General features: G+C 35.4%; 2 protein-coding genes across 3 annotated transcripts; one reads left to right on the plus strand and one right to left on the minus strand.

Moving 5' to 3' along the window:
• The first annotated feature begins 708 nt into the window (after window positions 1–708).
• LOC103941626 lies at window positions 709–9,272 on the plus strand. 2 transcript variants are annotated; one of them, XM_048567831.1, is made up of 18 exons: window positions 709–1,167; window positions 1,481–1,539; window positions 1,754–1,835; window positions 1,987–2,054; window positions 2,209–2,278; window positions 2,585–2,666; window positions 2,956–3,020; window positions 3,802–4,833; window positions 4,976–5,038; window positions 5,123–5,169; window positions 5,860–5,905; window positions 6,000–6,079; window positions 6,452–6,565; window positions 7,057–7,138; window positions 7,707–7,832; window positions 8,190–8,270; window positions 8,672–8,797; window positions 8,976–9,272. In XM_048567831.1, exons 1-18 carry the CDS (start codon window positions 844–846, stop codon window positions 9,045–9,047), a joined length of 2,619 nt encoding a protein of 872 aa, XP_048423788.1. In that variant the 5' UTR covers window positions 709–843; the 3' UTR covers window positions 9,048–9,272. The 2 variants fall into 2 exon arrangements, 1 of the variants encoding a protein (XP_048423788.1); XR_007252129.1 differs by lacking the exon at window positions 8,976–9,272 and having other exon boundaries at window positions 8,180–8,270.
• A 1,896-nt stretch (window positions 9,273–11,168) lies between these two features.
• On the minus strand, window positions 11,169–12,730 carry LOC103941627. Its single transcript, XM_009351838.3, has 2 exons — window positions 12,049–12,730; window positions 11,169–11,521 (listed from the first exon to the last, which is right to left on the minus strand). Exons 1-2 carry the CDS (start codon window positions 12,539–12,541, stop codon window positions 11,262–11,264), a joined length of 753 nt encoding a protein of 250 aa, XP_009350113.2. The 5' UTR covers window positions 12,542–12,730; the 3' UTR covers window positions 11,169–11,261.
• Window positions 12,731–24,725: the final 11,995 nt, after the last annotated feature.

Below are 24,725 nucleotides of genomic sequence, written 5' to 3' on the forward strand. Positions count from 1 at the left end.
AACTTTGCAGGTATAACCTCGGGTTCTTGATGATTCTATTGTTGTGAATGTTCGCATAAATAAAAAAAGAGATTACCATAACTTCTCAATGTCACTACACCCTCTTTGCACTTCGTATTTGAGTAATATTCTTGCCTTAAAAGGTTCAAAATGTCCATACAATTAACACACAAATGGGATTCAGAATAATGTCTTTCTCTCACCATGCAAACGACTCATGTTTCAAATTCTAAAACAATATAGTGTTGTGTACAATTAGAGGCCTCTTGGTCATGAGGTAGATTAAAAATGCAGTTAGTCCTATAACTTTCGAGGCCTCTTCATGGGCTAACGTGATATGAAAATTTGATATTGATTGTGTGGCTTTGGCTTCTCCTAAGTTGATGTTTTTATGTTTCAAAACGATAAAACGACAATCAATCGCACAATTTGATCTAAACTAAAACTGTGTTTAATTGTGATTATACGTCGGTTTAAAAACAAGTCTCACGTATAATACTAGCATGTCATCAATTTAACAAACTATTAGACATTCAAATAGACAAAATGCCATCACTTACTAGATTTTTTAAGATTTCAATAAATAAAAAAATAAATTTGATTTTTTTATTCAAAAATTAAACAAATTTGATTGAGACATCCATAACTGTCAAAGGGTAACGACAGTAACGGTAAAGCTTAGCTCCTTCTCAGAGCTTCCACTCCCCTCCACTAACTACACGAAGAACCGAGCACGTACTCTTCTGCAAAAATCTCCAAACCTCTACAAAATCCTCCTCCATTTCTCCACAAAATTACATATCTGCCGCCACCACCCTCTCTCTTCCACTCTGCAACTCAGCCATGGCGTCTCTGCAAACCCACCATTACCATCTTCAACTCCACCGCCGCTGCGTCTCCTCTCTCACTGCCCCCAAACTCCGCAACCTTCGATTCCCCAACCTTTCTCTGCGCTTCCCGGCTTCATTGCCCGGTAAAGTTAGGGTTTTTACTCTCAGAGGAAATGGGAGGGGCAAGGATGGAATTTACTCGTTTTGCTGCGTTTGCAGAGCTGGCGCTGAGATTGAAAAGGTTGATGGTGAGGAAGGAAGTGAAAGGCCTCCTTTTGATATTAATTTGGCAGTGGTTCTTGCAGGTTTTGCTTTCGAGGCCTACTCGAGCCCTCCTGTAAGTGTTTATCAATTACAGTTTCCACTTTTTGCTCCTTGGGTCATGATAAATTGTTTGTTTTCTGAGAAAATTGAAGAAAATTGAGGAAAGGGATAGGAATTTAGCTGTTGAGTGTGAGGAAATTAAAAAATTGGAAAAAAGTAAGTTAACAGCATCACATTTTTTTATTTTATATTTGTCTTGCATTAATTGGTTAGTGAAATGAAAGGTTTAAGTTTCGTATCATCGGCCTTGTTGGGATTCTGATGGTGGATTACCTTGAGCGGTTTAGTTTCAAATTCATCCGGTTTGTTGGAATTGTTTTGTTCAGGGTAATGTTGGAAGGCATGAAGTTGATGCTGCAGATTGTAAGACAGTGTATCTTTCAGAGTATGCATTCACTTCACTTTTAAAGACATAGAAATATAATTTTTCGATCTGTTGTAGATATAGACGTATCCAACTCCGATAAAATGATGTTAATTTATATTTGCATGTCAGTGATTCATATCTAAGTCGTACTGATTCATGTTTCTAGGTGCAAGTAACTCATTAGCTGATAAACTGGTTACTTTATGACAAAATATGCTTTTAATGAACGCAGGTCATTTATACGTGAGATCTATGATGGCGAATTATCTGTTAAACTGAAAAAAGGTCTCGAGTTACCTGCCATGGATCCATGGGTTTGTTATGTTTCAACCCTTTTTGCATTCAAAATTACAGTGATCAATTTATACGACAGTGTTCTATAATCTTGTATACTTCATGTTTCCTATTTTTTCCTGTTTTCCTTTTCCTTTGCTGATCTATTTTGACCTTTTCGTATGCTTCTAGGGAACAAGTGATCCATATGTAATTATGACATTAGATGGTCAAGTCGTAAAAAGCAAGGTTAAATGGGGGTAAGTTTGATACTATAATGTTTAATTTTAAAAGGCCAGAGTTTGCTTAACATATACATATCACCAGGATCCATAAAATTTCATGAGCATTTGCTTTAATTCAACTCATAAGTTTGATTTTGTTATATTGTTTTTACGAATAATGTGGGGGCAGGACCAAAGAGCCAACATGGAACGAGGACTTCAGTTTTAATATCAAGCTGCCTCCTACCAAAAATCTTCAGGTCAACATGTATTCTCACTAAAATATATACTTGTTTACTTAGTGCAGAAAGCTCTTGCTTATTATTTCATTTCTTTTCATCTCTCTGTGTTTGAAGAGAAATTTTAACTGTTTTGTGCTGAAAGGATATTTCCTTTTTCCGGCCAGTTAGCTACAATATTAATGATACACAGTTGTTGATACAAAGTTGTTTAACTATTTACTCTTGAAGCTGAAGATCTTTTCTTAAGGACTTAACATTCTTGGCATGTTAGCTCTTGATCATATTCTTTTCTCTAATTTCCTCATATCTGGCATCAATTTTTAGGTTGCAGCTTGGGATGCAAACCTTGTAAGTCCACATAAACGAATGGGGAATGCGAGCATCAGTCTAGAAGACCTTTGTGATGGTAAATTTCAAGTCCATCATTTACATGGTGTTCGTGTTTTAAAATGATGGATCATTATCTTGCCAGATTATTGGGTTGGTTTTATTAGTCCATTCAGTAATCAAGGTATTATGTTTGTAGTACTATTAGTATAGGCCCTAGAGGATGATTCGGTGGCTACTAAAAATAGGGAAATGTCATTGTATTTTAGTTTATCATGATTCCATTACGACTGTTAATGTTTATAGATGAGGCTATATTTTTTTTTTCCTTGTCAAAATGATCAAATATCATATATGTATTTTTCTAGGAAATTTGCATGAAGTACTGGTGGAATTGGAAGGAATGGGAGGCGGTGGAAAAGTACTTTTAGAGGTAAGTATCTCTGGTGAAATAAAATTGTGATATAGGTAGATGCTTCCAGAGAGAAAGAGGCATTGCCTTGTTTCCTGTTGTGAGAATGCCCCTTACTTTGGTTTAGGATATCATGTATAACAAAAAAACCACATGTTCTGACTTCTGTGTAAGGCTGTTATAGCTCGCCCCTTATGGACACACACACACACACACACACACACACACCCACCCACCCACACCCACACCATACAATACAAGTCTAAGCCATGAAAAGGTTCCCTTCACTGAAAATCTTGTTCTAAAACAATCCCGGAGGTGCCTCAGGATTTCTGGAAGGAATGAGATTGTTCTACTTCTGGAATGCCTTACTTTGGTCTCCTTTTCCATGGCTGTTTTCTAATCTCTCATATTCTAGGGAAATACAACTGGAGTAACCATTTCCTTTAAGAGAAAAAACATGAAAATTTGAAGAAAAAAAGAAGAAAGAGAATCACCACAGCAATTGTGTGGTACATACTCCTTGTAGTTGTCAGTTCTTTCAGTGACTTAAGTTGACACTTAATACACTGTTTTAAGTACTTTGCTGTCATTATTGAAGTCCTAATATTTCTCTGCTAGTAATGAAAGTTTTTGTAAATTGTTTGTGTTTGGTTCTTGCAAAATTCTTTCATATAATGCTGTTGTTCTAATTTGTATTTGCTGTGATGGTCTTAGTGGACCTGCTTTATAGTTTTACATTGAAATTCTGTTTTGGTGTACTGTTCTATTTGAGTTGTAACTGCTAGTATTGAACTTTCAGGTCAACTATAAAACTTTTGATGAAATTGATGAGGCAAAAAAGTGGTGGAGTAGGGTCCCCTTTGTTTCCGACTTTCTCCGTAAAAATGGTTTTGAACCTGCTATGAAAAAAATGTTTGCTGGCTCGGACACTGTGCAAGCACGTCAATTTGTGGAATATGCTTTTGGGCAGCTAAAGTCATTCAATAATGCAAACCTTATGAAGAATTTAATTGCAAGCGGTGATGTGAATGACACAAAAGGCACTGGGAAATCTAATTCTGCTGGTGTGTCAGATGTGACTTCCCAGATGGGTAGCGTAGCAGAAAGTTTTTTAGATAATGCAGGCTTCAATGCAAGCAGCAATGTAGACGAGTCCAGCATAGATAATGGTGGTGTGGAGAATGGACATACCCCTGAACCACTGAAAGAACTTGGTGAAGAAACACAATCAGATAAGAATTTCTGGAAGAAATTTGCCAATGAAATCAATCAAAATGTTGCTGAGAAATTTGGTCTGCCAGTTCCAGAGAAATTAAAGTGGGATGGGTTTGATATATTAAACAGATTTGGTTTGCAGTTACGAGAGATAGCAGAAGCATCTTATATTGAATCAGGGCTTGCAACTCCAGAAGGCTTAGATGTTGATAAGGATAAAACAACTAGCCCACTTTCCATTAGCATGATTCAGTCTTCACTTCCAGATATTAAGAAAGCAACAAGGGATCTATTAAAGCAAACTGATTCTGTTTTAGGAACATTTGTGGTTCTAACTGCTGCAGTATCTGAATCAAACACAGAATCAAATGCGGTAGGAACGAGTGAAACTAAAGTAGAGGATAGTAGCAATGTAGAAGATGATGCCTTGACTGATCCCACAACCAAGGAGATTGCTAGCGCACGGGCTGCAGAGGAGATGAAAGAACTCTTTTCTAGTGCAGAAAGTGCCATGGAGGCTTGGGCGATGCTTGCTACTTCTTTGGGACACCCAAGTTTCATAAAGTCTGAGTTTGAGAAACTATGTTTCTTAGATAATGCAACAACAGACACACAGGTAAGGACTTTTCCCTCTGAAAGTATTATAGTTGATCTCTCTAAATCTGAAGAATCATGACACCTACATGTGGCACTGGCAAGATGCTGTCAATAAACTGTGAGATATATATTGTGGATAATTACATTATAGGAAACTGCAGGTGGCAATTTGGCGTGATTCTGCTCGGAAAAGACTAGTTATTGCTTTCAGGGGAACAGAACAGGCAGGTTATATATATTTTTTGTTCTATAATGGAGTTTGGCTATGTATCTTCTGGTTCTAAATGCCTGGACTCTAATTGTTGCAGTCAAGATGGAAGGACTTGCGAACAGATCTGATGGTAGCTCCTACTGGGTAATATCTATTTACTTATCAAGTTATAATCGGTTTGTTTATTTAATTGACATTAGTGATTTGTGATCATCCTTCCTAATTTTCTTTGGAGTCATAATGCATGTAACTATGTAAGTAGATTTTTAAAACCAGGCAAGGTCAACCAATTTCTTGAATGGTCTGGGTTCCTGTTCGGATTAGCAGAAAAAACCATCCCATCCGTATTAGTACAGGTCCTACAGGAAATCTTGTTATGCTTAACCACCCACTTGGAAGTTGGACCAATCTTGAATTTTTTTGGTGGACAAACCTTTGAGCTAGTTATTGATAAGAAAACCCTTTGAACTAGTTGTGCTTGAGGAAAACCGGCAAGTTATTCTTTGAAAGAAAAGTATGTATTGAAAGTCAAATTTTGGATTCAAACCACAGGTCTGTACGTTAGATGGCAACACTTGATTGATGCTACCGATCACTTATATTTTATTAACCATTATATTATGTTATGGTCCAACCACGGTCAGAGTGGTGACCCATGACCCAGTCACTTTAGCTGGGTTGCCAAACGGTCCAGGTTTAAACAATCTCTTATGCACTAAGTTTCTGAGTACTTGTTTATTATATTGTCTCACTTAATGTTCCACAGTTTTAGATATGCCCCATTAAGTTAAGTTTTATAGTTTCTTACAAATGTTGGATTTTATACCTTTATAGGCTAAATCCAGAAAGAATAGGCGGAGACTTCAAACAAGAAGTTCAAGTAAGGAAAATCTATTCTTTTGTGGGTGAAATGAACGGATTATTGACGAAACACTGTCTCTATGCATTTACTGATGGTGACTAGATAAATTCAGGTTCATAGTGGTTTCTTAAGGGCATATGATTCAGTCAGGATAAGGATCGTCTCTCTCATGAAATTGGCAATTGGTTATTTGTAAGTTCTAACTTTTTTTAGATTTATTTTTCTTATTTAATTTAGCTTGTTTCCTAATTGCATACAAGTCAAGTAGTATAGGACAGTCAATATCTAAAAGAATCACACAGATTTGCTTCAGTTTGATTAATCTAAGTAAGATGTTAATTGTTTATTAATAAGCACTGAAGTCATTTCGAAGATAAAATCCTTGGAACCTTTAGGCTAAGTTATAAGTTAGATGTTAGTTTAGGGTATCGTTTGTTAAAAAAAAAACAGGTTAGATATTATTTATTTATCAATTTTTATTCTACTTTCTCCTTGAGATTTCCAAAGCACGAGTTTTCTTTATTTGTGGATTGGCAAGTATGAGAGTTCACTTCGTTTTGACAGTGATGATATTGCTGAGCCGCTGGACAAATGGCATGTTTATATAACGGGTCATAGTCTAGGTGGTGCATTGTCGACCCTCCTGGCTCTTGAACTTTCCTCAAGTCAGCTAGCAAAGTGAGTTCTTATTTTCTATGCAGTGAATTCATTATACTTTTTGTTGGAATTTGTAAGTGGAAGTATCTATTCGTGTATGCAAAAGAGCATGTCTGTACATGATCACTTTTAACCATAGATTATGTTGGACTCTGATCATAACTTGTACTAACCCAGTTTTCTCTTATGTCTGTAAGTTGTGCTTGTTTTATTCATCCTGTTATACTTTTGAAGAAATCTTAGTTTAAAATGTGTAATCCATCAATTTCCAGCACATGCTTGGGACTTTTTTGATGAAAATAAACAAAATAGAAGTACAGATATTTGATGATAGTTGTTAGAGACTGATGTCTCGTGCCACTGATGTTGTCGTACTTTCACACAAGCAAACTGCCATAGTGCATCTCTATGTTATATTGGAAGATGCATTACACCACTATCTAACATTAATTCAATTAATTTAATTCTATGGTAATAGACCTTTGTTTTTTTTATCTTTTTCTGTTTATTAGGCGTGGACTGATTTCTGTGACCATGTATAACTTCGGATCTCCTAGGGTTGGTAACAAAGTATTTGCCGAAATTTATAACGAGGTAAGCATTGGAATTGGGATTTCCTAGTTGTTTCCAGCATGTGCTTTTAATTCTTCATTGAAGTATTTGGGTAAATGCCCTCAGCTTTCTTTTTCCACGGCTCCATTTTCATTTCTGCTGCAGTCATCTCTGGTTGCAACTTGGAACAACTCATCTTCTATTCCTAGTATAAAATGTAGCTGCTAGTCTTGGTAGAGTCAAGCAGAAAATAATTTTAAAATATAGGATTGTTATAAAGGAATTTATTCATTAGCAGAAAATTTCCCAACCCACTCTGTCATTCTAAATGTTGGATGATTTAATTACCATATATATGCGTGGGTGTGCGTGTGCGCTCATGTGTGTGCGTGTATTATTATTAGAGTTTTATGATAGTTCGATTTGACTACTTTGGACTTGTACTTAGAGGAATCATGAAGTCAGATCCACGTTGTAATAATTTCCCTCATGAAATTAAAATAATAATCGAGCGTGTGAACACGCACACCCACGCATATATACATTTTGTATGCTACATGTGTATTTTTCTGGTGAATATTTATTCAGCATACAAAACTTACCTTTGCAGAAAGTCAAAGATAGCTGGAGAGTTGTAAACCACAGAGACATCATCCCTACAATCCCCCGCCTGATGGGATACTGCCATGTAGCTCAACCTGTTTACCTAGCAACAGGAGACCTAAGAAATGCCTTGGTGGGTAATTCATTTTGTTATCTAGGAAAGTTTTCCATTTACTCTCCAACCGCACTTATAGTTAATTCATAGATGTATTATTTGTGGATAGAGTAAATGGTGCCCTTGCAATATCTAGGAGACTGTGATGTCGGCAGTAACAAGTTAAATGATATGTTCCTCTAGAAACTTGTGATATCAGATTTATAAATCTCGTGCTTTAGGATGCAGAATTGTCTCTCTCTGATTAGGTTCTAAGACTTGTCGTCATTTAAAGTTTACTTCGAGAGCTGTTTGAAATGTTTTTGGGGTGCTTGCTTGTGTGAATAATGAATATAGTACATTTTTACTTAAATCTGAGCTAATAATTCCATCCAGGGAAATATGGAGCTCTCTGAAGATGGTTACCAAGCTGATGTGATTGGGGAGTACACACCAGATGTACTTGTCGGTGAATTCGTACGTTCCTCGTCATTCAATCTTTTTCATTTTGCTAGTACGCTTGCTTATGGATTTCTAATGTCAGATTCGTATGTCCATTCATAAATCCAATCTTCAGATATGCTGCATATTCATAATTTTATATCATTGATTTCAATTATATATTAAGAAATTAACAAAAGAACCATTCATAAGATAAAATTCCTCAAGAAATTAAAATGAATCAGGCTTGGTGTGTTCATGATGTTAGTAACAACCAAGCTGTTCATAATGACTTTCATGTTGCAGATAAAACCAATGAAAATAACCAGAAAAAACTGTTGTCTTGATAGGTCACTAGATCTCACCAGGAGTTATCGACGAGGCTTGGCTTTCTGAATTTTATCAGAAGTTTGACCAAATTTTTGTTTTTCCTACAGATGAAGGGTGAGAAGGAGCTTATCGAGAAAATATTACAGACCGAAATAAACATATTCCGTTCAGTCAGAGATGGGACTGCACTTATGCAGCACATGGAGGATTTTTACTACATCACATTACTAGAGGTACATTCATCTGTTTGAGTTCATATATAATATTTCTTCAGTAGTCATATTTCGGGGGTATTTTTTGGTGTTTGCAGGCTATTTTTAATTGCGACACATATTGCCATGAGTTGTAACTATCTATTTGTTCTAATATCTCCCTCTCAATGTCAGTTGTTAACCTCGTCTTTCTTTCCAGAATGTGAGATCGAATTACCAAGTTGCAGCAAGGACGCTGTCCGAAGAACAAGTGAATGCGAAAGTTAGCTGAAGACCAGACTAGACCATGCCAAAGTACAGAGGCATCCGGGAAGCAACTAGTCGCTTCTGGCGGAACTTCTATAAGATCGACCACTACGTGGAGTGTGCGACGCTTAAGCATGCCTTTCGTCGAATGTATTAATTTGTAATTACCAATACTTTCAGGTATTGTACCTACAACATACCAACATTAGTCAGGTACCATAAATTTATCCAAAGCTTTACATTCTATACATGTTTATAGAGATCAGCAGCCATTTGTAACTCAAAAGTTTTAGTTTACTTCTAATATCAAGAGTCTCCTTTTTGTTTTGGGTCAAAAAATACCAACAAATAGGTCAAGTATCAAAAGTTTCCCAATTCTGAACTGTTTAACTGTTAGAAACACATTCAAAAGCTTAAGTTATCATAAACTGGGTCGATAATGTACATCAAACTTACACCAATTCCTTTCTCGCATCAATTTTGCACGTTGAGAGGCATAGCAATAGAGTAAGAAAGACAACATATAAGTACAGTGCAGCACCAACCTACAAGAAATTGCAAACTAGCTCCAAAAAAAAAAAAAAAAAAAAAAAAAAAAACGAAATTGCAAACGAGATCTTAGAGGTCATGACCGCTTACAAAGAAGACTCTGATACTGTGTTAGACAACTAGGATTTGAAAACTTAATTGTAAGATAATGAACTAACAATATTGTCAAGCTTAACAACATTCTCTTCCTCACTTGCATGCTATTCCTACACGCGGAGAGTCATACCAACAAAGGAAGATAAACAAGCAGATGGGTGGAGCACCCACCCTACCCGGCATAACTAACAAACGAGTTGAAAACAAGAATCAAACTCTCGATTACTTGCAAAGAAGACTTTGATAATATGTTAAACAACCACAAAATTTCAAGATTTTGGAGAAGTCTATCTGATACTATGTCAACGTCAGGTCAGGATCTTGTTCACAAATGGATCGGTTGGGGTGGGGAGAAGCTATTTTTATACCATGTCAAGATTTCAGGGTCACATGCACCGGATCCTTGGAATGCGATCATACCAGCTCACATGCACCAAATCCCATCCGAACTCCGAAGTTAAATGAGTTGGGTGACCACCTAGGAAGTCCTTGTGTTGTATCTCCCCACAGCCGACCCCACTGATGGGAAAAGGCTTTGTTGTTGTTGTTGTTGTCAAGATTTCAGAGTCAAGTCTGTAGCCCACTACTAATCACACCGATATTGTCCCAACATAATAACGTACACAACCCGACATGCATTGAGTTATCATTAATAGCAAAACGACCCATTTGTAAGTAACAAATAATAATACATTTTATCAATTTTCCGATGTGAGATTGTATTAAGCACAAAACCCTTGAAGCTTAACCTATCAAAGAAGGGGCCAACAATGTGTACTAAGCTTACATTCACAAGTTCCGCATTCTAGTAAATTAAGAGCATGCTCTTAATTGGTTCTCAACACAAACAGAATTGACAGCACTTGCAATGATGGAGACAGAAGAGACTTTCACTTGCATTACAAATTTGCAAATGCTAAAATTTGGAGCCTAGTAGGAAGCCCCCTTTGTCCTGATTCCTAATTCATAATTCCTAAACAAATACCATTGGCTATAGTTTTAGACCAAGGGAGATAACTACCACCGTCCAGAAAAAAGGAAGATAAGACACCACTGAGGTTGTGGTCCTCTATTGAAAAATTATTGACAGGAATAATCCCTGGGCCTCTGGTGGGGCCCACATTTGAGACCCGTCATTTATGCATCTGACTTCTTGAGAGACCAATATTTCTCCTCTGTTATGCTTTTGCTGGATTGCTCTTGTGACTTGTTCTGTGAAGCAATTTGTATCCTTGATTTGCTTGAGCATGAGTTAGGATCCATATTTCATACTCTTGAAGAACGTAAAATCCCATGTTGGAAATCTGATAGAATAAAATATTACCTAAAAACGTCGGATTGTGCAGATAATTAAGTTGCGGACAATGTTAATATTGATTAGTTGTTAGCCGATAATCCTTCTATAAAAGCATAACACGTACATCATATGTATTAGAGGAGACTTGAACTTTTGCATCTGCGTATAATTTACATTCTTAATCACCAGAGCTACAAACACAACTATGTAATCGTGCCAAATTATTCATAATTTATAATTTCGTTCCGTTACACATAACTGAACTCGAAACTTTGAGTTTACATCTAAACGTGATGATTACAATTTTCTGGCCAGTTTCAGTTTCACGAGCTGTGAATCTCTAGAAACATTCTTAGGGGCGTGCATTGTCTTCTTGCAGCTGATGATTCGTAAGCTCTGCCTTAATATGTCAATCTCTCTTTCCTTCTTGAAATGTTCATGCTCCATTGAAGCTATTTTGGATTTTAGACATGCAATCATTTCTTCCTTGGCTTTGAGCTCTCTCTTTAGCTCTTCTACTGTGTCTTCTTCCTCTGCCTTCCAATACAGCCCATTTCCTGCGGTAAATACCAAATCTCCATCACATCGATACATGAATAAATATTATACATATAAATGTATATGTATACACATTAGTAAAGAATTCATAAGTTCAAGTTCGATTCCCTCAAATGTAACTGGAAAAACGATTAAATATGCTTGTAGGTAATTGTAATGATGAAAAATTCTGGTTTTTATGATTTTTTTTTTTTTTTTTTTTTTTTTTTTTAAGGAAAAAGTAAGACCCACCAACTGCTGAACTATGATGTGGGTTATCATTAACAATAATATAACTATGAAAATTGCCATCATGTTTTCTGAGATTGAACAACCGTCATATTCCAACAAAATTAAGACTGGGTGCTTCTAGACCAAGTCGCAATCAGAAAGTTCGCCTCATATCCTGATACATGTTTATGAGAATTATGCAGATTAGAGATTGCTTGGAAGTGACTGAGTACCTGTGTTTTCTGTGTTTGTGTGACTGTGTATGTAGAGAGAGAGAGAGAGAGAGAGAGAGAGAGGGAGAAAGAGAGAGAGTTACCACAATGTGTCCTCTGAATGAGATCATCAAGCTCCACCTTAATAGCCAGATAAAGCTGCTTCCACTTCTCCACGGTCTCATCCCTCCTTGCTCTCTCCTCCCTCATTTGCTCAGCCAGAAAAACACTCCCCAACAACACTTCCCACTCTTTACTATTATTCTCCCCACCACCACCATCACCACTCTTATTATCATTCCCACCTCCCACCACCACAACCCCACCACAATCCTCCATTCTCCTAATCCTTTCCTCCTTCTCTTCCACAACCTTCCTCAGCATCTTCACCTCCTCCCTCATCTTCTTCTTCTCCTGCTTCCACTCAGCCTCCTTGAATTCGAACACCATCATGTCCCTCTCATATGCCGCACTCTCCTTCTTCCTCTCACACACCATCCCACTCATCTCCTCTTGAATACTCCTCACCTTATCTCTCAACCCACCAGCATTTCTCTCACTTAAATTACCCCTCTTCTTGCTCGCAAACCCGCCCATCTGCCAGTGATTTTCGCACTCCCGCTCTCTTTTCTCAGAGGAGCCTTTGTGACATAAATTTTATCCAAGGGGGAGATTTTGTCAGAGGCTCCTCTTGCTCTTTCACTTAATGGAGAGTTGTCTATTTTTATAAGAGGGCTAAGCTAGTTAGGTTCTCACTCAGTCTCACACAAAGTTAATAATAATTGATGGAAGGAGAATGAATGAGCCAATGAATGAGGATCGTGAAGAGACTTGCTAGTGTCTTTTATGCTAACATCATGTGATGATTTTAACACAAATTGGGACACACATGATCTGTGTGCAATATAATTGGATTATTCCCAAAGTCACATGCAATTAATTTTCTTATTTAGAAGCGTGCATGGGTCTACATTATCTACATTTTGCACTAATATGATATGATATATAACATTCTATTAGTACTGTCATAGACGCACTAGTACCATTTGGTTAAAAAACTTTAACTAATTATTGTTTGTATTGACTACTGACATACAACCACATGATATAGTATTTTAGTATGAAGCATGGATACGGATATGACGATACGACATGACACAGTGATATGAAAAATTTCTAAAAATTAAGATACAATACGCTATGGATATTGTAAATATATATATATAGCAATAAAATAAACATTTTAAAACATAATTCATCATTCAAATTCAAGTACATTTAAGTTGTTGGAGAAGAAAAGTTGGAAATCTAATCCTCTTTATACACAGTAAAAGGAGTGTGAGAGCCGTATTCCTGGTTTTAATTAGAGTGAAAGGAGTGTGAGAGCCGTAAGAGGAAATCTAATCCTCTTTATACACAGTAGAAGGAGTGTGAGAACCGGGTACGCGTATCCATCGAGTCAAAGCCGTGTTCATTAACCATGATACGTGTCCGACGAGAATCCGAGAGTATTGGGCGAGTATTGGGCAAGTATCGTATCCGATCAAGTATCGAATACGGAATACGTGACCAAACATAAGTATTTGTGTATCATATGGCAAGTTTTAACACGTGTTTTATTTACTAATATTATATCTTATATCTGCACACTTCATTCACACAATGACCTTTTTAAAGCAATGTAGAGAAAGATTAGGCGACGATTAGCACCTTAGCAATACACTATGTTAGTAAATAAAGTGTGCACCTTAGCAATACACTATGCTATCCAGCGTGTGAATCCCCCTAGGCAATACACTATACTATCCACCCAGTGAACAGTAACCGCCCTTAATGAACAGTAATCGCCTTTTTGCATCTCTACCGTTGCACTTCAATAGCCCTGGCAATAGACAATAAAATATTAGTATTTTATTTATTTATAAAATAATACAAAATAATTTTAATTGTAATTTCGGATAGGATTTTTAATAGTTTTCGTTGCTCCAAGTGTCATTATCCGAAAAGTTATTAAATAATACAAAATAATTTTGGATTGAAACTTTGAGAGAAAGATAGGAATTTGATAACATAGTGTATTGCCTAGGGTGAATAGCATAGTGTATTGCCAACGGTGGAGTTGCTCAAAGACGCCAACCCTGTCTCGAAGGGCAAGGACCACGACACCCGGCAAAACCCTGAACCCTTCTACATCAACCTTATTTTTTTTAACTTTGCAGCATACCAAACCATATTTTTCATATATTGTAATAACTGTGTGTTATTAGCCAATATTCCATTCCCAAATAGATTGTAAAAATACTTTTGCAATGTCATTGCACTAGCTGTCCGAGGAGTAAGAGCCAACCTATACAGTTTGTACTTCAGATGGAACTCAGTATTCCTTCAATGATTTTGCATATTCTAAATAACGACCCAGATTTAAACATTTATTTACATTCTTCCACAGTAACCTTTTCTGTACGGATTACACAAAGTATGAAATGTGCATTCCTAAATGATTATTTTTAATTTATTCCAAAATAACTCACTTAATTAATCATAATTCTGCTTAATTACCATGGTAATTCTATCGAAAGAGCTACTTGTAGAAGAAGCTTGGGGGACCACCAAAAGATGTAAAATTCCGTGGTGTGTGTCCAAAAGTCCCTTGATAGATAGATAGATAGGTAGATGGATAGTAAATTTTATAAATTTATAACCAAACAAAACGTTTATGGGGATATTTGTTTATATATGTTTCCACCCTATATGTGGAACGACAATATTTATTGTTATCTCTTTGGATTCCCACTCTGAAAGGGACTGGGAGATGTTTGGTGGTTTGCAATTTATGAGAGTGCACTACGGTAGTATAAATGGTTCAAGCAAAGTCTAGGTTAAGCCATGATGTTAGATTAGGGAGCTGATTAAGTTCGAACCCACGTCATGGTTCAAAGGCAACACTTCTCTCTACCACTATGGTAGAGGGCCACTTGCTACCAATTACTTATGAATTACACATACATGCTTGGAATGTTAGGTTTTTTTAATGCATATTCTCCCGAAAACGTATATCTAACATGCAGTCCGTATGTGATGTTCAAATCAAATAGAAACATGGCAGACTCATTAAGTTTTGTGAAAACTTTTTTAAAAACCATACAACCCTTAACATCATGAAGCTCGGCTTAGGTGAAATTACAAGTAGCAATCACAAGAAGCCCTCCTCAATTTCAGGATGATGTTTTAACAGAAATTGTATCAAATTATTTGTCTAAATATCCTAATGGTGACCAATCATCACGACATATAGATAATGTTAATGCAATGATTAATCATTCAAGGTATGCATATATAATAACATAAATAAATCAATAAAGACTACATAACTATGTTAAGGCTCGTGATCTCACCCAAACAAAAGGAACTTAGTTACTCATAATCATATAATTAAAATCAAAGAAAATATCATTGAGAAGAAAAGGATTGAAACCTGCAAATCAGCAAGCCTATGCCAGGTTGTCTCTCAATGTCACGTCGTACACCCTAATGGCTGGTTGGGTGGTTATAAATAGCCCTTTATTCATAATCCTACCTAAATAAGTTCTTCTGAAAATGGAAATTAAATAACAAAGTGATAACTTAAAATCAAAATCCTAATCTAACTAACCAATCTACCCAGTCAAATAATCTCCACATTTCTAGACCAAATAACCTTCAAAACTGGTTCTAAAGGTCTTGTTTTAGGACGTCCTCTACAACTTTGTAGAAGGGCCAAATTCCAAAAAAACGCCATTTTCATGCTAAGTTTACAATTAAGCCCAACATGCAATCTATCGGCATTGCGTGCTTGTCATTTAATCCTTTTCAATTAAAAGCTTTTGGAATTAAATGTTGAAACCCACGATCAAATGCTAAAACTCCTTGACAAAAAAAAAAAAAAAAAAAAAAAAAAAAAAAAAAAAAACAATGTTGAAATTCTAGTATAGTCTTTTTGACAAACTTGCGAACCCACTTTAATTGAAATTACTAAAAACTTACTGTTGCGTCACATTATGCCCAAAATGGATTCACATGTCATACATGTAAATACAAATCATAATATCAAAATCTCACCAAAATATAACAAAAATAAGATAAAATATATAATAATTAATATGAAATCGAATCATCACTTAAGATTCGTGTTAGTCGAATCATCACTTAAGAATCTGCATAGTGTTTTCTATGCGAAATTCATATCAAATAGTGTTGGGGTAGTGACTAGTGGGCCACCGAGTGGCTGCAAGTTGAAGAGTGTGAATAGAGAGTCATTATCTATTTGCAATCAGCGGTTCACTCGTTGTCCTCAGCAGTTAGTCCTAATATTAATACCATGTACTTCTGTATACTTATTATGCACTTTTGTTTACTTATTTTTTTAATAAGAGCAGTTATTCAGTATTACGATATGGTGATATTCATTTTTGTTTAGAAGCAAGAGGTCTTATGTTTAAATATCGTGGATGACAAATTCAATACCAAATTCGGTTGCCTATTGTGTAACTTAGCCGAACTCCCTCTCCCCCTAATGTAAAAATATCGATGTACTCAAAGAAAATAAAAAAAAAGAACGTGAACATCGAATGTGAGATATTTTCTAATATTTGAAGAGAATTACTACTAGATTTTTTTTTATATTTTCTTTTATCAAAATATAATTATTTTCATGATTCAACCTTGAAGAGTCACTAGCTATAATTGTTGGATGTATGGCCTAAATACAATTAAGACTAGTGAATCACTTAAGGTAATACAATGATTGCTCCATAATTAAGATCATAGGTGAGCTAGCTCATTGCAAGACTTAGCCCCCTAGTGTAGATGCTATTGTTTGTTCAAAAATTCATAGGAGCAGGATCACTATAGTGGAATTACAGATGTAATCTTGATACTAAGTTCATGAATAATGTTTGCATACATATATTAAGAGGTAACTACGAGAGCGGGTAAGTTCCTGAGAATATAGGTTAAATTGAGAGTACCATGTTCCATAGTACCAAAATACCAATGATAATTGGCATTTGTGAGATAATGATTTTTCAGGGCCGGAGTAAGGTGAATCGAAATACTAATACCTCATGAATTCAATCATAGATCCAATAGCTTCTATGATACTAAATTGCAAAGACAAACTATCTACGTCACCATCATCTTGTGTTCTAGATTGGATGGATGCAAAGAATGTTGGAGAAAAATTTAGAAACAATAAAATAACAGAAGTACATAATAGAAATACTTATACTTTATTATTAAAAAATAGTTGCAATACAGAATGCAATTACACAATAATTACAAAAAAAATTAAAATGATACTAACTTGAATAAATTGAAGGTAGAGGCTAGCGCAAACATTATGTCCTTCGAACAATATTTCCGTCTCACTCGTGTGCTTGTGATTCTATACCGTCTGCTCGACCAGGATACAACTATCTAATTCTACAACCCGCACTGGATTATACAACTCTAACGAATTGCTTTGTGTGTTTACTCTCTAGAAATTTTGTACGGAAGACAAGGAGGAAGAAAAGATGATTTTTTATGGAACTGAGGACTCCAGTTATATAGGCTCTTTCATACCTCTTCAAACACCTTTTGGATGTATCTGAAGCTATACAACTCTTTTCAAAGAGTTGTGTCTATTAATCAAAACATTTTTAATTAATTTAATTAAAAACTTAATTCAAAATTAAAACTAATTGATTAGATTAATTTTAATTCCTTGGCCCCAAGTGCCCCAAAGGCCTAAGGCCCTTGTATTGATTAATTAATATTAATATTATAGTGTAATCATCAAGCCTAATCCACACAATTAGTGGCTCAAACCTTAATCCTCATTCCAAATGGTCCAAGTTCTAATTACTAAGAAGAAGGAATAAGCCTATATAAAGGCTAGTGAAAAACCACTGTTGCCCGATGTGGGACAAGAGGGGTCTCAAAATTCATACAATACCCCACATTTGAGACAACTCTTTGTCCTAGAAACACTAAGATACAAGAGTAAACAATAGATGTGACATACATCAGGAGATGTGTCTTTTGGACTTGAACCTACCTTAATATATACTTATCAGATTTACTAGATGACGCAGTGAATATAAAATCTTGAACTGTTCATCTCCGCAGTAAACCAAGACAATAAGCAAAACATATGTCACACCAACACATTGCAAATTCATACGTTTGTTTTCATTTGGTCCTGAACAAATCCTGGATTCATGAGAGCTTTAGAGAATGTAGTCATGTAATTCTCATAAATGTGACCCCACATTTACTCTCATATAGGTGATATTGATTAAGAATAGGCTGCTACTATTCCACCTAATTTACAAGTATCAATATCATTAAACTAATGTATTATACACCATCGACAGTCACCACACTTCTTCCATCATAGGAATGGGCATGTAAGTGTGTTTCTTCTTGAATCTAGCCAAACCAGTTTGCCTATTGAACCTAGACCATGGGATCTCCAATCAACTAGGTTAGGTTTCCGTTTGGCAGTTTCATTTTACTCTATTGGCTTTAAACCCATTCCCCTCGATGTATGTTTAACTTGCTCTCTAGAAAAACCTTTAGTAAGCGGATCCGCAATATTATCTTTTGACTTAACATAGTCAATAGAAATTACACCACTAGAGAGTCATTGCTTTAGAGTATTATGCCTTCGTCTAATTTGTCTAGATTTCCCATTGTATACACTATTTTTAGCTCGATATTGTGCAGCTAAACTATCACAGTGTATACATATTGTCGTTATAGGTTTAGGCCATATGGGAACATCTTCCAAAAAATCTCTTAGCCACTCAACTTCTCCTCCAGCCATATCGAGAGCTATGAATTTCGATTCCATAGTTGATCGGGCTATGCATGTTTGTTTAGAAGATTTTCAAGATATTGCTGCTCCTCCCAAAGTAAATACATATCCACTTGTGGATTTTGTATCATTACTATCCGATATCCAATTTGCATCAATAAATCCTTCAAGCACAGGAGGATACCTTGTATAATGCAATCCATAATTCATTGTATGCTTTAACTATCTCAATACTCGAATCAAAGCTTCCCAATGATCATGCCCAGGATTGCATGTATATCTACTCAGTCTACTCATTGAGTATGCTATATCAGGCATTGTACAGTTCATTATGTACATAAGGCTTCCAATAACTTGTGAGTATTCACGTTGAGATATAGCATCTCCTCTATTCTTCTTAAGTTTGCTATTGGCATCAAAAGGAGTAATTGCATCTTTACTTTCCAAATGACCATATTTTCTAAGTGTAGCTTCTATATAATGGGACTATGTAAGAATATATCCTTCTTGGTTTCATTTTATTTTTACACCAAGAATCACATCAGCTAATCCAAGATCTTTCATATCGAAACTTGATTTCAATATCTTCTTAGTCCAATTTATTATCTCTTTGTTAGTTCCCATTATAAGCATATCATCTACATATAAACACAACATAACGCAAGCATTATTTTGAGTTTTTGTGTAGACACACTTATCACACTCATTTATCTTAAAACTGTGTGTGATCATAATATGGTTTTTCATGCCATTGCTTTGGAGCTTGTTTAAGCCCGTATAGTGATTTCACAAGTTTACAAGCTTTGTGTTCTTGACCTTTAACCACAAACCCCTCGGGTTGTTCCATATATATTTCCTCATCTAAGTCTCCATTTAAGAACACAGTCTTTACATCCATTTGATGTATTTCCATGTTATGGAGTGCAGCTATAGCAATCAATAGTCTTATTGACGTAATTCTCGTTACAGGCGAGTATGTATCAAAGAAATCCAAACCATGTTTTTGACGGTATCCTTTAGCTACCAAACAAGCCTTATATTTGTCAATTGTACCATCAGGTTTTAATTTCTTCTTAAAGATCCATTTGTACCCAATTGGCTTATTGCCAAGGGGCAAATTGACTAATTCTCATTTATTGTTTTGCATAATGGAATCTATCTCATTGTTAACTGCATCCTTCCAAAATGGAGCTTAAGAGTGGACATGGCCTCCTTGAATGTTTGAGGTTCTGTCTCGGTTAATAAGGTCACAAAATCAGGCCCAAAGTCCTTTCAAATTTTTGTCCTTTTACTCCTTCTAGGTTCAAGTTCTTCTTCTTCTTGAACTCTAGACAAGGAAGAACCATCATCATGTTCTCTAGGTTCGTCATTAACCTCAAATACATCATCATGTAATCTCTTTTTCAATAAATTCGACTTGTCTATTTTGTATGGAAATATATCCTCAAAAAATATTGCATTTATAGATTCTATAATAGTATTGACATGTATATCACTTACTTTGGAATGAAAACCTAAGAATCTATAAGCTGAACTATTAGATGCAAAACCAATAAAAACACAATCTATAGTTTTAGGCCCTAATTTTGTTCTCTTTGGCAATGAGACTTGTACTTTTACCAGGCAACCCCATACTTTAAGCAATTTAAACGTTGGGGGTTCTTCCTTTCCATAATACATATGGTGACTCCTTTCTCATTTTAGGTGAATTCGATTCAAAATTTTATTTGCAGTAAGTAAAGCTTCACCCCACAAATTGTGTGGAAGCCCAAAGCTATTCAACATAGAATTGATCATGTCTTTAAAAATCCTATTTTTTCGTTCGGCAACACCATTTTGTTGCAGTGTATAAGGGGTTGTTGTTTGATGAATTATGCCATGTGTGGCACAAAATTCAGCAAAGGCATGGGACTCATATTCTCCTCCCCTATCGTTTTCCTCAATTTTCTGATACGAAGAGAACATATTTCTGTCACCACACACATGGCGAGTTGCATCAGTATCGATCCACCAATCAGTGTGGTTAGATACAAGGTTGATTTCAGAAATCATTGCAGCCAAGGCATCCACATTGTTTTCAATCAGGTTTGCGTGATTGTTGTTGCCTTGATTTCCAGGACATTGATCCCTTCGATGGCGACATTCTTGAGCCCTATGGCCTTGCTTTCCACAAACCCAACAACTTCCCTTGATTTTCTTGAAGTCTTTGCCTTTCGCACCAGGGACAAAGTGTTTTTCCTTCTTCTTACTTTTCTGAAACTTCGACCTTTGCTTTGATGAACTTCCTTCAACAACATTAGCCTTGGCTTCCATACTCGAAACCAGGCTCTTCTCATTTTTCCTGTTATCTTCCTCAATTCTCAACCTTAGAATGAGATCCTCAAGGGTGATCTTCTTACGTTTGTGCTTGAGATAATTCTTGAACTCTTTCCAGGAAGGTGGCAGTTTTTCTATAAAGGACACCACTTGGAAAGACGCATTGATCACTATCCCTTCAACATGAATGTCATGGATGATTTTCTAGAGATCTTTAGTTTGAGAGACAACGGACTTGGAATCCACCATTTTGTAGTCCAAAAATTTCCCCACGACAAATTTCATTGAACCAGCATCCTCAGTTTTATATTTTTTCTCAAGTGATTCCCAAAGTTCCTTGGCTATTTTGCATACCACATAGACATCATACAACGAATCATCTAATGCATAGAGAATATAGTTTCTACAGAGGAAATCATTATGATTCCAGGCATCTATGGCCGTCAAATTTTCTGCAGAAAAAATATTTTCTCCATCTGCAATAGGCACTGTCTCGCGCAAAACATTAGCCAAATTCAGTGTTGTCAAATAAAATAGCATCTTCTGCTATCATCTTTTGAAGTCTCCGCCCTTAAATTTCTCAGGCTTCTCAGAATGAGGTTTAGTTCCTGATTGTTCAATACTGTTCGAAGATTGTTGGAGAACAATTTAGAAACAATAAAATAACAGAAATACTTATACTTTATTATTAAAAAATAGTTGTAATACAGAATGCAATTACACAATAATTACAAAAAAAATTAAAATGATACTAACTTGAATGAATTGAAGGTAGAGGCTAGTGCAAACGCTATGTCCTTTGAACAGTATTTCCATCCCACTCGTGTGCTTGTGGTTCTACAACGTCTGCTCGACCATGATACAACTACCTAATTCTACAACCCGCACTGGATTATACAACTCTAGTGAATTGCTTTGTGTGTTTACTCTCTGGAAATTTTGTACGGAAGACAAGGAGGAAGAAAAGATGATTTTTGATGGAACTGAGGACTCTAGTTATATAAGCTATTTCATACTTCTTCAAACACCTTTTGGATGTATCTGAAGCTATACAAATCTTTCCAAAGAGATACAACTCTTTCCAAAGAGTTGTGTCTATTAATCAAAATGTTTTAAATTAATTTATTTAAAAACTTAATTCGAAATTAAAACTAATTGATTAGATTAATTTTAATTCCTTGGCCCCAAGTGCCTTAAGGCCCTTGTCTTGATTAATTAATATTAATATTATAGTATAATCATCAAGCCTAATCCACACAATTAGTGGCCCAAACCTCAATCCTTATTCCAAATGGTCCAAGTTCTAATTACTAAGAAGAAGGAATAAGCCTATATAAAGGCTAGTGAAAAACCACTGTTGCCCGATGTGGGACAAGAGGGGTCTCAAAACTCCTACAAAGACAAACTATCTATGTCATAGTATCTAAGCCACGTCCGCCGAGTACTACATCTCCATGGGATCAAACCATCGTAGTTCACCTTAGAATTAAGGCAGGGCCGCCCTTGAGGATAGCCAGGTAAGGCGACCGCCTAGGGGCCCCAAAATTTTATATTATATCTATTTGTTTATAAATACTGCTGGTGTGGTGGTAAAGGTGTAGGGGTTGCTCGTTGTCCTCGGTTCAAAACTTGAAGAAGCCATTCCTAATAAGAATTTTATATTTTTATTTTTGGCCTTTCAAATGTAATATTTAAATAATGTTTATATATATTCTTTTAGATCAATTTTTATTGGTATTTGATGTAGAAATATTTTTTCATGTATTTAGCAATTTCTTTTTATACATATTTATGTATAAAGTGTTAGGGTTCAGTGCATTCTAGGGCCCCAATTCAAAGGCTCATCTAAGGTTACCAAATTCTCAGAACCGACCCGATTAAAGTAATGGATGAATGAAGATCAAGAATGATGAGCTATGCCATTCCTACTCTAGGAAGAGAGAATCCGTTTAGGGTCTATGATCCAATGCCCTTTGTCACATTACGTAGGCTTATTTTATACACACTTGCCTATGTGACGTTTCTATTCTTACCAAGTTGATTTGGATCATTGTCCATTCACCATCTCGCTTTGGTCAAAGATTTTAGAAACATTTCGTGGCAAGTCAACATTGTCGTTAATTACTAATATTTTAATCCAAACCAACTCACCTATAAAATGGAGGGTCGGGTTTCTACCAAAAAATACATTTTAAATGTCCAACTTATGAGTTGGTGGTAGACCACAAAAGTGTCCATCCCTAATCTCTTCCATTCTCTGCATACATTCCTCATATCTTTAGCAGCACAAATAAAAATAAAAACTAAAACATAAAATGAATTATCAAACATACCTATTTAGTATAAATTGTTCAAATGCGACGATTATATGTAGAATTTCATAGTAAAATTCACACCACATGTACCTCATCGATAAAAATTAAGGAGTTTTAACAAAACACTTCATTTACTATTCACTTTTAACAAAAAATCACATTTTTACCTTTTTCTGGTATCATTCACTACACATTTATTTGTCATTTTTTATTAGAACTAAAGTTTTTTTTTTTTTTTGAATTTTCATTAGTTTTCCTTAAAAATTAATGAATGAGGCTGGCATAATTACATACAAGATAGTATGTGACAAGTGAGAGCTCTGCGACTCCCCACTTTAACAAACAAAAAAAAATAGAGAATTCATTTGGTGACGAGTAATACTATACTTATTATATATTTTTATCATCTTTCTGATAGAGATATAGTTTATTAACATATGTGAATCATATTTTTATTAGAAAAATAATACAAATATATAGTAAGAATAACATTTTTATTTGATAATAATGTAATCATGTCTCTTTGTGCTTTTAAGTTGAACTTGCATGCTGTTCAGTTCATCCCCTTCTTTTCCGCCTAAATTATCATGATTTTTTGTACTTTGCAGTAGGAGAAAGTCTTTACTTTGTCAGGTAGTAATAAATGGTCAAAGAAAGTGGCCAAGAAAATAAATATGTATCTTTAAACTTTTCTTCCCAAAAAGGGAAGACGGAAACGCATTGTCTTTTCTGCGGTGAACTATACATTTACTTCTGTTAGTTGCCTTAAGTTCTTTTTTTGGTAAAGTTAAGAGTGTTTTTGGCATTCCAAAACAGTCATTTTGTATTATAATTTTTTTTTTATTTTGACGAAAATACAATTATGAAAAATACAAAATGACTTTTTTTTTCGAGTCTCAGTAATCTCTCTCTAAGTTAATTTCTTTTATTTAAAAAAAAAGATATCAGTTGGTGGCTTAGTCACGACTTTCTAACTGTAAATTATAATTTTCCTTTTTTTAATGGTTATGTGTGATCCTTTTGAAAGTAATAGCTTTTAACAAGAATTAAAGCTAAAGTACCAAACTTTAGAGGTGAAATTATAATTTGGGTTATTTTCTTAATCGCTTAGTCCCCATAATACCAATTCTTGCAGTAAGCTAGGTTTCCGTATATAGTTAGTTACTAAGGTTAGCAATCAAAACCATATGCATCAAGGTAAAACAGTGGATTGCCTCGATGAATAACGCATTCTTTTTTAACTCACCACGGTTTAGGTTCTGATCATTTCATTTCCACTTCTATTAATATAGTTTAAAGTAGTAAAATGGTA

The sequence above is a fragment of a genome, unplaced genomic scaffold, assembly GCF_019419815.1.
Source record: "Pyrus x bretschneideri cultivar Hongxiangsu unplaced genomic scaffold, Pyrus_bretschneideri_v1 Contig46, whole genome shotgun sequence".
Taxonomy (NCBI): domain Eukaryota; kingdom Viridiplantae; phylum Streptophyta; class Magnoliopsida; order Rosales; family Rosaceae; genus Pyrus; species Pyrus x bretschneideri.